At 42.0% G+C, this 14,346-nt stretch overlaps 2 protein-coding genes across 2 annotated transcripts in view; one reads left to right on the forward strand and one right to left on the reverse strand.

Moving 5' to 3' along the window:
- Window positions 1–301: 301 nt before the first annotated feature.
- LOC101854207 (TAF5-like RNA polymerase II p300/CBP-associated factor-associated factor 65 kDa subunit 5L) lies at window positions 302–13,506 on the reverse strand. The gene is made up of 14 exons (XM_005109534.3): window positions 13,206–13,506; window positions 11,805–11,962; window positions 11,072–11,190; window positions 10,180–10,306; window positions 9,786–9,849; window positions 9,040–9,094; window positions 7,821–8,064; window positions 6,881–7,075; window positions 5,789–5,904; window positions 4,121–4,202; window positions 3,610–3,721; window positions 2,826–2,994; window positions 2,179–2,359; window positions 302–1,152 (listed from the first exon to the last, which is right to left on the reverse strand). The coding sequence occupies exons 1-14, from the start codon at window positions 13,272–13,274 to the stop codon at window positions 1,035–1,037; spliced, it is 1,809 nt and encodes a 602-aa protein (XP_005109591.1). The 5' UTR covers window positions 13,275–13,506; the 3' UTR covers window positions 302–1,034.
- A 423-nt stretch (window positions 13,507–13,929) lies between these two features.
- Window positions 13,930–14,346, forward strand: part of LOC118478652 — a 63,428-nt gene continuing 63,011 nt past the window's right edge. The window contains exon 1 of the mRNA XM_035972669.1: window positions 13,930–13,949. Within this exon, the coding sequence (XP_035828562.1) occupies window positions 13,930–13,949 (20 nt within the window). The remainder of the gene's footprint in view (window positions 13,950–14,346) is intronic.

The following is a 14,346-nucleotide window of genomic DNA, read 5'->3' on the forward strand; positions in this document are numbered from 1 at the left end:
GAGAGTCACAACGCTGAGCCGGTTACAAGCATGCTTCCCGGGAAGCTGAGAATGTTTCTGAGTCTTCTATGGTCTGCTGGGGTAATAATATAGCGCAAAGAGCTAGCTTTCGAGTGGGGACATGCGCTATACAAAAGCTATTTATTGTTTATTATTATCATTAAGTACAGTGCGGCCTCTTTATAACGACATCGTCAGGACCAGAAAAAAATGTCGTTATAGAGAGTTGTGGTTATAGAGAGGCATCCAAAAATATTCCTAATGACATAATATAACAAGGAAAAAATTGGGGCCTGGGCACCATGTCGCTATACAGAGGATGTCGTTATATCGAAGGTCGTTATAGAGAGGCTGCACCGTGCAAACACGGTGTAGCGCCTATTGTGCTCACATAGGCTGTGATAGACAAGCCCCTTGTGGCATTTGTCAGGCTGGTCTGAACTTCATCTTGTTTCCATCTCGCTCGCATCAACCAGAACTTCATACATCTATAGCGTTAGGGTAGACGAGCAATGCAACTTAATGCAAGGCACCCGTTGGACAATCAAAGATCAGCACCGTCTTGCATCCATCAAACTAGCTTAACTATCAGTACAAAGCATCTGTCAGACATAGGTAGATCAGCTCCGCAAGGCATCTGTCAGACTAGCCATAGACCGGAACCACATGCCACGCACCAGACTAGCAAACACAAGCACCGCCTTGCTTCCGTCAGACTAGTGTAGACCAACACCGCATGACATTGAAAACTTGGTCAGACACGGTTAGACAAACACCACACACGGCGGCAGTAAGGCTGGCGTACATCAGCACTGCACTGCGCCAGCAGAATAGCGTAGATCAGAACCACACTGCGTCAGACTGGCGTACATCAGCATTGCACTGCGTCAGCAGACTAGCGTAGATCAGCACTGCCCGGCGTCAGCGACTCAGACTGGGGTAAATCAGCACTGCGTGGCGTCTGTCAGACTTTGGTAGACTAGCTTAAAATCAGCACTGCACTGGGTCAGACTGGCATAGAGACCACGACGGACTCACGAGCTGGCGCCGGCCACCAGGAGAACGTTGTAGGAGGAGAAGCTGAGGTAGGAGATGAGCGCCGACTTGGTGGGGAACGCGCCCAGCAGCTCCGGGGACGAGTGACCCTCTGCCCTGTGAGTGGACCAACGGTGGGGGACATTAGTACTTGGTTAAGTACGGTAATATATGTTTTTTATAGTAGAGGGTTTTATGGCGCTCGCAACTGCATAAGGTCATATGAGTGCCAAGGGGTGGGAGTCAACAGAGAAGTCTTTACAGGGAATCAGACTTAGACAGCTCACCTCTCTAGCTTCAACAGCACAAGGACTGCTTCGACTATCAAGGCACCCTGGAAAAAGCGGGTCACAAGAGAGCGATAAACATACAAAAGAAGTAGAAGACAATGACAATAGTAAGGATCAGGAAAGAAAAAGGAGCAGTTCTCTGTTTTAGATCAGGCACAGTTATGAGAGTGACAGGAATCAGCCCATTTACAATTCTACTATGCTTGAACGAGAAATGTCCCCCCCTTTGGGATTGGCCTAAAGACACTACAGTCAGTGGCACTGCCCCGGGGGGTAAGTACGGTAAGTGGATGACCGGTGGGAACATTAGCACATAGCAACAGAAACACTTGAAACAGTGAGAGCATTAGTATACAGCAGGAACAACTGGGAACATCAGAACATAGGAACAGCAAAAACAATGGGAACATGAGTTCAGAACAACAGAAACAGTGAGAATATTAGTACATAACAGGAAAAATTGGGAACATCAGTACTTTAGTATTAGTACATGATAGCCTACCAAGTGGACGAACACAGTGGGAACATGAGTACATAGCAAAATAAACAGTAGTGGGAACATCAGTAGGCCTACATGACAACAGTCAGGAAAAACTGGGAACAGAAACAGTGAGAGTATAGCAGTGGGAACAACAGTACATAGCAAGTGGACGAATAGTGTGTACATCAGTACATAGCAAACAGAGCAGTCGACTCACTGCGGTGTGTACATGGCATTGTTGACGACCCACAGACATGCATGCACATACACAGGGACACACACACACACACACAGGCAATTAGTGTGTTCACAGACAGACACATACACACGTTGTCAGCGTGTTCACAGACAAACAGAGCACAGTCGACTCACTGAGGCGTGTCTGTGGCTTTGTTGACGTCCCACAGACGCACACAGCAGTCGGCGCCACCCGACGCCAGCACGGAGCTATTCTCGTCAAAGGCCAGGGCATAGACCGTGTCGCTGTGACCTCGCAGCTCCTTCATGACGCGGCCCGTGCGCAGGTCCCACACGCGCAGACGGCGGTCCTCACCTGAGAGTCAGTTTCAGTTTTAGTAAGTGTGTTTTACGGCACTTGCAACACAATAAGGTCATATAATATAAGTGCCGAATATTAGAGATGTTACAAGAGAGTAACAAACACTAAAAAAAAAAGGAGGAGAGATCAGGACGATAGATTATAATAATAGGACAGAAAGAGCAAACCACACCAGAGCACCCACCAACCACCCGCTGAGAGTCAAATACATGCGCATGCAAAAAGAAAGACAGAAATAACAGAGGGGAGGATAAGAAACAGGGCCTACAAAAAGCACACTCCAACCCCCTCCCCTCTTTGAAAATATCCAAATTCGTCTTTAAAGCAAAAACTTTGTTTTCTTGGAAACAACATTCTGTTGTTCGGCTCTCCTGTCAAAACTGCGTCATATATTACTGTACTTTAAAAAAATGACGGCATCCACGCTACACTACCGCCTACACCACCCACCCACACTCACCTGCCGAGGCCAACAGCTTCCCGTCGGGGGAGAAGGCCAGAGCCAGCACCGAGCCCCGGTGACCTTGTAGCAGACGCACAGAGCGGGCCTCCGTGAGGCTCCAGAAGCGCACGGTCTTGTCTCCCGAGCCAGAGGCCAGGTAGCTGTTGTTGGGGTGGAACTCCACGCACTGGAAAACAAAAAACAAAATAAAAAACAGAAATAAAAAAATCCAACAAAACAGTAATACAAAACAACACAATTAGCATCTCCTTTATCATTCTTTGTCCATCAAGGAAATTGTTAATCTCGCAATCCAAGAACGGAGATATCGGCTGAAAATCGACACAGAGGTCATTATTTATAGATTTTCAACTGACGCCATTTTCTTCAAGTCAACCGTGTCTTTCACTACTTTCAGTATTCCACACTTACAAATTGTACAAACTCCACCTATAAAATTGATGTATGAATTTCCATTAGGCTGGAATCCGAGAAGTAACTCATTTTGTCAGCACACCTCCCATATGGTCGCTTTTAAGCACAAGGGGGCTATCCCGAAAAATGCTATTTTGAGAAAATCGAAGGTAAAGTTTTTGACTCTTATTCAGCTTCTTTAAAAGACAAGGAGAGTTTTCTCTATAACCAAACAAATATACACACCAAAGAAACCAAACTTCTCCTATAGGTAGGACAGTGCCCACTTTTGGTGTAGGTCATGATTTCTGGAAACCCCCAAAATCTGGGTTAGCCCACCTGTCCTTTTAAAAGCGACCATGTATTCGGCCAAGCCGAGGAGACTCACATCTACGTCCATGGTGTGCCCCACGTAGGAGCGCAGCGGGAACGTCCTCTCCGTGGTCCACAGTTTGGCCGTCGTGTCGTGGGAGCTGCTGGCAAACCACGTGTCTGTTGAGCTGGACACACATAAGGCAGGGGAGAAAAAATAACTAATAGTAAAAGTAATTATAGTAATAATAGATAGCATATTATGTATACCGTAATTTCCTGTTGAACAGCAAAAACTCTGTGCGCTTTACTCCAGCAGACCTGATAGCATTTTGAAACACTCTCAACTTCCTGGGAAGCTTACACAGTACAGTGCAAGCTGCTATTTATAGGCACAAAAATAGTAAGATACTGACAAGATCTTTTGCTGTCTACCGATGGGTGGAAAAAGGGAAAGAAATTTTCACCTACAAGTGGCGCCCATTGCTTGTTCACTCTTATCTGTTCACGCGAAAAAAATTCTAGCTCATTTATTAATTTCCCTTCTATTCGCACGAAACTTTGCAACAAGCACAGTGGAGACCCACCTGACACTGACGTCCCAGACAGCTGAACTATGACCTTTGTAGAGGCACACGTTGCTCTGGGTGGCCATGTCCCACAACCTCACTGCGGAGAACGTACACACACATAGACAAGGCAAGATTAAACACAATATTTTTAGGTACCAGAAACTAAATTTTCAAAGTAATTGTATGCCAAATTTATCAGTTCCATTTGAAAGGCCTATATCCACTGAGCATTTTGGTACCATTCTTTAACTTCTCAGTCAATTTTTAAGAAAATGGTAGTTGTTTAAAATTTGATCAAATTTGTTAAAGTCAGTCACTGGCTGCAACCCCATGTTTGACAGACAATAAAAGAGTACCAAGAGCACTAAACATCTCCACATTAACTGAGTACAATCACTATAACAAATATATGGAGCCTAATTTTTTTCAAGACTGTGAGATCAGTACTTTATCGCCTCAAACACGATGATCTGTCGTTATTTCGACAAAAACACAGAGCGTTGACCCGGCCGGCGCCGCACCGGGCCCCGCGGCGAGCGAGTCGGCTCTATACTGTAGTGTACCCCGCGTGCGGGGTCACATGCTTTCTGAGTCTCGCGGAAGGATTGATAAAAAATAATTCCAAGTTGATTACTTTATTTTAATAGGAAATAAGCTGATCTTTTATTAAATATATTTTATAAGCCGGTATTTTACATAAGTGATCTTTAAACATTTTAACAGTATTTTTAAAAGCTTTTTATTTAAACGCCAAAGGCAAAACACATACCACTGGAAAGCCCGTTTTAAGCTCTACAGTTCTCCGCCAATGAAAAGACGGTATTTAATCATTCTTCGTTCCGCGAAGCATTTGAATGAACCCGTGTCAATTTTTCAACCGGCCGACCACGCATTCCGACTGCGAGGGGCTTCGCTTTCGTCGGCGATTCTCCAGCTCCTACTAATCGGACATATAAACAACTTACACCATTGTAACGAGGAAAAGCGGAACTTTTACAAGGTGTAAGGCATTTGGTGTTTTATAGCGAAAGAGCAAAGAAACAGCGATCGGAATTACCCCGATTTCACCGATACCACGCGGTCGGAAGGCCGCGAGTGCCCGCGAGGCCGTGTTTACGCTACCTAATATTTTTGTAGTTTTCTATTCGGTTATTTTTACGGCACTTGCAATACAATTAAATCATATATAAGCGTTGAGCATTAGAGATGTTACATTTACATATGAGTTACAAACACAAAAGAAGGAAAGATGAGGACGTTAGATGTTAGTTAAGAAAGAAGGAGCAAGCCACAACAGAGAGAGCACCCACCTAACAAACACACCAATATATTTTAATTTTTTTTTTTTTTAGATAAACGGGGTAAACATAGCCATGAACATATAATATGGGGAAAAGGGTTACCGTACACATCTAGCTGTAGCTGTAAGTGTTTAATGGCTTCATCGACATAAACTGGATCACTGTCACACTACCTGAACTGAATGTTTATTTGACATTTGCATGTGAAGAGCACATATATATATATAATTATTTTTTTTAAAAGTACATGAGAGAGAGAGAGAGAGAGAGAGAGAGAGAGAGAGAGAGACAGAGAGAGAGAGAGAGGGAGAGAGAGAGAGATAAACAGATAGATAGATAGATAGATAGATAGATATATAGATAGACAGATACAGATACTGACCAGAGGAATCCTCGGAGCAGGACAACAGGTGACTATTGGAGTTGTACAGGAAGCGACTTCTGTACACGGGGCCTCGGTGACCCACCAGCTTGGCCGTCTCTGTGCTCTGGCCACTTCTGAAACAAAATGCGAACTTACATCATGAAAAACAGTTCAGTTTAGTCTAGTTTTTCACTCAAGTAGACAGTAGAACATTGACAAGATAAGTAACATTTTGTGCTGTGAAAGTAAAAAAGCATGGGGCAGTGCATGGCGAAAAACACAGGGGAGAAAGTAAAGAAGTAGGACCTGCCAATGGTGTTCTTTAACTGTCTCAGGAAACACTTTTCAGCTGCCCAGTGAGAGATTTGTTCTATAGGGTAAGGGTGCAAGCGCTGTGCCAGAACCACAACCTAGAGGACAAGGTGTCCCAATTTCGGGACACACACGCACAAACATGCACACACACGCATATATGCATGCAAATGTGCACACCCATTTACACACACACTCTTCCCTCCCACATCCTCTCTTCCACACACATCTGTGCACATAACCATGATAATATAATAGTATGCTAGCACTCACAAACGGGCTCACAGTCATGTGTATAATAAAAATAAAAAGTAATCAAAAACAGCAATATAACTTAAAAGCACAGTGAGGCAACGTGGTGAAATCAGGCGCTCGTCAAAATAATGACAGTGAAGAAAATGGCATTTTTCCGCAGGTTCGGGAATTTTTATCGAATTTTTTTTTTTTTTCAGCTCAATACCTTCCATATCCATCAAAGAACACATAAACTAAAGGCATAAATAGTGTAAATTCACTGTTCCCAGAATCTCAAACTAAGGACATAACTAAACTTTGGCGATCACTTTCTAGCTTGTTTTACCTCTGAGACCAGGGGACCCCCACCTATTTCAATCGCCAAAATCTCAACCTGTATAAAATTTAAGATAAATGGATATTTTTTCCATCGAAAGCAAGACAAATGAAAAAGCTTTACGGCGATACCAATAACTCAACATGCCCAAAAATAGACAAGCACCTGATTCCACTGCTTTGTGACACATATAATTACGGTTCCCCAGACCCATTAGAAACGCTGACCTTTTGTTCATCCTCTCCTTGATCTCGTCCTCGCTAAACAGGATGTGGTCCGCCCCTAAGACGATGCGACTGACGTCCGTGTCTGCGGGCGCGCGGCGGAACACGTCGGGCTCGAGGTTCCAAATGGAGATGCTGGCGTCCTCGAAACACCCGCTCAGCTTCTTCTTGTCCGGGGAGATGGTGGAGGAACACAGGCTGAAAGCCACACAATCACACGACTCATACAGTAAACAGGATAATATTCGCGATGACCGCATTATTGATATATTTAAATGTAAGTTTAGTATAGTTTTAGTAGAGGTTTTACGGCGCTCGCAACTGCATAAGGTCATTATGAGAGCCAGAAGATAGAGTTATAAGGACGATAGATGTTTTGATAGGAAAGAAGAAGCAAACCACCCCAGAGCACCCGCCAACCACCCACATTTAAATGTTAACATTCCCAACAATCAAGTGACTCACACAGTGAGAGGTAATGTTCCCCACGGTATTGTTTTAGTTACAGTTTTACGGCACTTGCAACACAATCAGGTCATATAAGTGCCAAAGATTAGAGTGAGGTGTTACCTGAGAGTAACAAACAAATTATTCCGAAGAATTCTTAAATAACTTAAAAACTAAAATTATTTTTAAAGTCCAGAAATAAAATAAGTACTATAAACCCAGTGAACAAGCTAAAACGTCTGCACTGTCAGACGAAAAAATTACATGTACACAGTGTGCTCCACCCCCCCCACTCACCCTTTAGTTCAGTTTTAGTTTTAGTAAGAGTTTTACGGCACTTGCAACACGATAAGGTCATATAAGTGCCGAAGATTAGAGGTGTTACAAGAGAGTAACAAACATAAAAAAGAAGGAGGAGAGATCAGGACGATAGATGTTTGATAGGAAAGAAGGAGCAAACCACACCAGAGCACCCGCCAACCACCCACCCACTCACCCTTGGTAGGTGTTGAGAAACGTGAAGAAACAGATAGAAGGCAGGCAGGGAGGTAATCCTCGCACAGCCGAGATGGCCGCGCTCAGCTCTTCCTCCAGACTCTGTTCCTGCTGCGGCTGCTCCCCCTGGCTAGCCTCCGTCTTCACGGTGACGTCTGTTGGCGTGTCGCCCACAGAGGTCGTCTCTGTGTCCATGTCGGAGAAAGGCTGCAGCTCTAGCTGCCCGCTGGACTCGGACTTGGTGACTGGAGGTATGGGGAGGGGATACAGGATGTTTGTCAAACTTCCCTGCCGTTATTTCTAAAAGTACACTATATATTTGTGTGTGTCGTATGCCTAGAGAAAGGTCCCAGATGTTGGAAATTTTTGTTTTTGTTTTAGTAAGGTTTTACGGTCCTCGCAACTGCCTAAGGTCATATGAGCGCCAAGGGGTGGATGTCAACAGAGAAATCCAAATGGGGAATCAGGCTTACTCTGATCTCCTCTCTAGCCTCAACAGCACAAAGTCTGCTTCGACTATCAAGGAATCCCCGGAAATAGCAATTCACAAGAGTGACAAACATACATAAGAGGTAGAGGAAAATGATGATAGTAAGGATGAGGAGAGAAAAAGCAGCAGTTCATTGATAATCAGCCCATTTACAATTCTACTGTGCGTAAGAACATGTTAATATCCCCCCTCTGGGAATGGCCTACACACAACTTCGGTCAGTAGTACTGCCCTGGTGGGGAGAGGACACAGAAGATGTTTGTCAAACTGCCCTGCCGTTATTTCTATAAGAGCAATATATATGTGTGTTGCCTGCCTGGAGAAAGGACCCAGTTGTCACAATCTAGTAGCAAATTCAATGTTGAACACGCTGATTAAAAGAAAAAATTCAAATATCTTGAGTAGCTTTTAAAGATATGCCACATTTTGTAAACTAAAATGTTTCTAAAAATCTGTTAACAAATCAAATCTTAAATTTCTTTAAGAAAAACAAAAACAACCCCCCCCCCCCAACTCAAACAAACCCTGAAATAAAAAACTAATACCAAAATCATTCCAAACAATTCTTCAATAACACAAATTTGAAATCTATTTATGTACCATAAGTACATCTGGGGTTCTTCAAATTACCCCCCCCCCCAAAAAAAAAATCCAACTAAACCCCAGAGGGCTCAAATTTTATTGAGAGTACAAAGCAGTTCTTGGAAAGAAAAGAGCCTGAAGCACCTACCATTAACTTTGACACATTGGTTGAAGACCTGCAACATGATCATGCTGTCATCAGTCTGAAAAAACAAAAAGAAAACAAAAAACATATCTTTGACATTTTTGATTTCTGTAATTGCTATTTTAAGTTTATGTAAGAGTTTTACAGGACCTGCAACACGATAAGGGCATAAATAAGCTCCAGAGATTAGATGTGTTACAAGAATGAATGGTAAACAAAACATATAATTATCAGACCCACTCCCCCCCCCCCTCCCAAAAGAAGATGGCTCTAAAAAAAACCATCCTCCTGCTCTGAAATTTTTTTTTTAAACAAACCAAATTTTTATTTTTATACAGACAATATAAACAATTTAAAACAAAAAATTAAAGTCAGAAAGTAAAGCAGCTTGTCAGTGTGGTCGTCTATCTGTACCCATGTGTTGTAGTATGAGTGTAAGAAGGAGCCAACGAGCAGCAGTAGAAAGGCTGCAGAAAGAGTCAGGAGCCCAGAGGAGGGGGTGGGGGCAGAAAGTGGAGATGAAAGCAGAAGACAGAACATTGCTAGAGAGCAGGAAAGGAGGTGAAAGGGGACAATTTTAGAGAAGAAGATTTTTCCCGTCACTACACGGATTCGGACCCGCGACCTTTGAATGAGAGGCCAACACCTTAATCTCTAGGCCACGAGAGCCCCCATAGTATGTGTGTGTCAGTGATGTCATCTTTCTGTACCAATGTGTTGTAGCATGTGTTTGTCAGAGAACACCGTACCTTGAGAAAATGCATCAGATAGTCCATAGTGTCCGGCTCCACGCTCAGCAAGAACCTGTGCTCCCTGCAAGAGATTATAAAACGACAGTTAATTCAGTCAAGTTTGGTAAGAATTTTACAGCACTTACTGCATAAGGTCCTATTAGTGTGGGTTGTAAGCGTTTTTTTTATGCCCCACTAAAAACAATTACTGCAATAGTTCCCTTTTGTTATAATTGTTTTGATTCTGAGAGAGAAAGAGAGAGAGAGACAGAGAAAGAGAGAGAGAGACAGAGAGAAGGAGAGAGGTAAAGAGAGAGGGGGGGAGGGAATGAGAGATGGAGAGGGAAAGAGACAGAGAGAGAAAAAGAGAGAGAGAGAGAGCCAATGACGGAGAGAGTTGCTCCAGTCTTACCTGTATTCTGTGACTTCTTTGTTGGACATCACCTCAGCCTTGGTCTCCAGCTTCTTCAACAGTTTCGTTAACGACTGACTTTTCTCGTCGGTGAACATTTCTCCGTGTCTCTCGTGGAATTTCTGAGCTGAGAAAAAGAAACGGCAAAATGTTCATGCTCAACTCAATCCTGCCATAGGCTTTGTTGTGAAAACAGACAAAAGGGCATAATAACTCATAACAAAATCAAAAAGTAAAAAAAAAATCAACCATCTCAAAAGCAACCACACATGACAAAAATATAAAATAAGCTGCAAAACACAGATTAAAGATTTGGGTTTATTTCAAGTAGTAGTCAATGTTTCTGCGCCCAATTGTCTGGATGGTCCACTGATCAGTTCTATCTTTGTCTTCTTCGTGTGACTCAACAGCTAAATCAAAATCTACATCCTCATCAATGATGGATTTCTTCTTTAGACCTGGCATTAAATCCTGTTTCATTCAAACCTCCCCTTTGGTATAATAACCATGTACCTTGTTACTACGGGAGAGACCAATAATATGTAGACATGAAAGCTTGACTCGTGAGGAAAAGGAGTTAAAGAAATACAGTAAAAACGCGGCATAATGCACAGGTACGGTTCAAAACGTAGCGTCGGCTGTAATGTTCACTTTAATGTTAATTAATAAGCTGCGTTCATGATTTAAGCTATACACCAAGGCGTGGGTCGTCCTGTGTGGTTTGCTCCTTCTTTCCAAACATCTGGGGTCCTTATCTCTTCTCCTTCTGTTTTATGTTTGTTACTCTCTTGTAACACCTCTAATCTTCGGCACTTATATGACCTTATTGTGTTGCAAGTGCCGTAAAACTCTTACTAAAACTTAAACTAATACCCCTAGGCGTGATACAGACCTGGAACCTTCTGTCCGTTGCACAACATCTCGAGGTAGGTGTGCACAAACATCGGTAGCAGGAGTGGCTGGAGCTTTGGATGATGGGGGCTGGCTGCTCCAAGAATGAAATGCTTGAATCTGAAGAGCAACAACACAGTTTGAGATTAATAAAAAATCTAAAGATATGGGATAAGCAGGCCACAATTTACAACAAGCAGAAAGAAGAGAAGACAGAACAAAGGCGCACCTATAAATTCACTACTCTTTTAACTGTAAAAGATATGTGAACCCTTGTAAAAAGAAAAAGTGCAATTTCATTCAAATGTAACATTTCAAAAAATTTATTGTACATTTCAAGCAATCCTTACAGAAAGAAAAGACTTAGACTTTAGAATCCTATTACGAAAACTCAAAATACTTTAGTCAGTATAAAAAACAGTATCTTTGAAATTGCAATGCGGCTGTCTGATCAAATCATGTGTGTTGCAAGCAATCCACTTTAGTCTGTTTGGTTACTTTTCACACAAGAGACAAAACACTAGTCTTTGTTGTGTTGTTCTTATCAACATTCATGAAAAGCCAGAAAATTCTAAGCCTTGACCATAGAATTAAACTGCATTTTGGTGATGATGATGTCAAAAAGCGCACCTTTGATAGTGCTTTGAAAGGGTGTAAAAATGGAATATTATCAAAATTTGGACATAAAGTGGATTGCACGCAACAGCGATAAGATAAAATTCTTGATGACTAGCCTTGTAAACTGCTGGTCACATGCTGTGGCATCCCCCGATATGCTGGTGAGGGCCAGAGTGTTCTCTACACTTGTCCGAGACTTGGCACGACGACGGACAGATAGCTCTGTTACTGTCTGTTCTCGACGGCCATCTTTTCTAGAGGGCATTTCAGATTCCTGAAAGTTAGAAGATTTTATGTAATCAGTGTAAACAAGACTCAATATATATATATTTTACCATGAAAAACAGTACACAAGCATAAAATTTATAATATGGATAAGGCATGTTCATTGATACAAAATCTGAAAAGCAGTCAGATTGATTTTACCCCACTGCACAGGATATTAAATCTTGATCACTATTCTTATAATGAAAAATGGTAGTCTGTAGAACAGATTTTAGAAGGTAGTCATAAATTTCTTATATTGACCCTATCGAGTCACATCTCGATCAATCTAACTTTTAACTATCCAACCGTTCAAGTACATGGAGGCTCTTTACTCAGCCTCAACCAAGAGCAAGTTGAAAGTGGACAGCCACATCAGTCTCAGACATTCACTGCAAGCCGAAATTTAGACTAGATTCTAGGGCGCTCTTTGGAAATTGCTTTCCCGTTCCAACTGATAATTTGCCATGTAAACGTGAAGATTGTGTGTTTTTAAAAAAATATTATTTTTGCAAGGCCCCCCCTCCCCCCGATAGCGGGGCGGCTTGAAACCCCCAGGCCCACTGTTATAATGGCTAGTGCGCATTAACACACACATGAACATGGTGGGTCCATCAAAGTCCAATCCAGCCAAAATAAATTTTTAATACAAAACTTAGCCTGTATGACCACTTTTGTCCTTTGCAATTGTGGTCTATTTGGTTGTTTTTGGTTGTGGCAGGGGGTTAGGCCTAGCTATTGTATTGTTTGGCTGAAAGTGTGAGTCTCAGTTCAGTTGTATTGTTTGCAAGTTTATAAACTGTAGAGGTTAGATTTTAGAGGGGAGAGCTGTAGCAAGGCAGAGGAGGCCTGCTGAGATTTCGGATGGAGAAAAGGCTAGTTTGAGCCTCGGTTTGTTTCTCTGTGTAACGTGTGAGATTCCAACGCATCGGGGCTCCATCGTTGAGGAAAGGATCACCACCCAGAGAGAAACAGGTTTGGCTGAGCCCTGCTGTAGGCGCAGGCAGACAGAAGGTAAGTGTTAAACATTGGTTTATATTCAAGTAACAACAGCAATCACTTTTGTTTCTTTTGTAAACAAACGGGAAGGCAATTTCCAAAGAGCCCCGATTCGATACCCAAGTCAAAGAGAGTGGCAGTTGCAGTTTGTCTCTGATGATCTGATGTAAACAAAAATAAAGCAGAACTCAAACTAAAGGAACGAAACGCCCTAGTTGTTCTTACTGCCAAAAACTAACAAGTAAACAACTTACATGGAACTGTCGACGTTTGAAATATCGGCTGATGGTGGAGCGAATGTGATCATTTTTCGATCTCTTCATGGTTGATGGATAAACAAGCTTCTTATAAAGAAACCATCACACTCTTCTCTGCAATGGTTACATTTACTTACAATCAAAGAAGACTTTCATTATAATTTGTAAATCAACTTGAAATTCAAGTTCTTTTCTCACTTTGTTGGCTACTGAATAATTTGGCATGAAGTCTCAAGGAAATTTAATAATAGGCTAATAAACAACTGAGCAAGATTAGGCCTATTGTACTCAGCAACGAACGAAGGCCAGGGGGCATAATCCTGATAATATTGTAATTGCGGCACCTGAGCGTTTAAAAAGTTTAACTTGAAAGTACTTTTTACATTTAAAAAATTATAATATGAGTTAAAACAACGTAAGTTTGGATAGAATCATCAAAGTTTAATACGTTGCACTGTATTTAGATATTAAATTGAGCAATATCTCCAGGATTGATTTGGTTTGTTTTTCTTCTATTTCCCTGTCACTGAAATGCCTGTTTTATAAACCCCACTACTGTCACGTGACTCTCCCGGACGACGAGTTGTTTTTCAATGGCGGACCATTGAATTTTAATTGCCACTGTTGTGAAAGGGAAAGAATGCAGTAGCTCGTCGCCATTTTGTCATCGTTTGTAATTATTGCTGTCTTTGTATGAGTGGAGTTTCAAGTTAAAGGCAGCATGAGTCACATTTCGCAGGGGTAAGTTTATTATGAAGAGAATATATTTCTATGCTGCGGCACCTGGTGCGGACGTTGTTGATTGTTATCTTGAAATTGACCTGGCCGTTTTGAGATTTACTTGGGGGCGATAGATTAATACTGATGAGGCTTTTGCTTTTTTTGTAATGAACGCCTTATGCCATACCTGTATTATTTCTGTTTTCTTTTATTCTGTTTTACCAGCATTTCAAATGCACAATGCCTAGTAGTGTTGTTTGGGGCTGTGTTAATAAATAATAATAATAATAATATATAACATTTATAGAGCGCATTTCCAAAAAAAGTAGCTCAATGCGCTTTACATTGGAATACCCATTTTTCAAAAACCTTTCTTACTACTTCCTTTCTTCTCACGCAATATACATTAATGCACACA

Source organism: Aplysia californica, unplaced genomic scaffold, assembly GCF_000002075.1.
Source record: "Aplysia californica isolate F4 #8 unplaced genomic scaffold, AplCal3.0 scaffold00787, whole genome shotgun sequence".
NCBI lineage: Eukaryota > Metazoa > Mollusca > Gastropoda > Aplysiida > Aplysiidae > Aplysia > Aplysia californica.

What these genes read in the sequence shown, in the direction of transcription:
- LOC101854207 (XM_005109534.3), bottom strand. Translation starts at nt 13,274, where the DNA reads ATGAAGAGATCGAAAAATGATCACATTCGCTCCACCATCAGCCGATAT. An exon ending in TTTCTCAACACCTACCAAGG is followed by an intron (nt 7,076 to 7,820) that starts GTGAGTGGGTGG and finishes TGTGGCTTTCAG; the next exon opens with CCTGTGTTCCTCCACCATCT. An exon ending in AAGGAGAGGATGAACAAAAG is followed by an intron (nt 5,905 to 6,880) that starts GTCAGCGTTTCT and finishes ATTTTGTTTCAG; the next exon opens with AAGTGGCCAGAGCACAGAGA.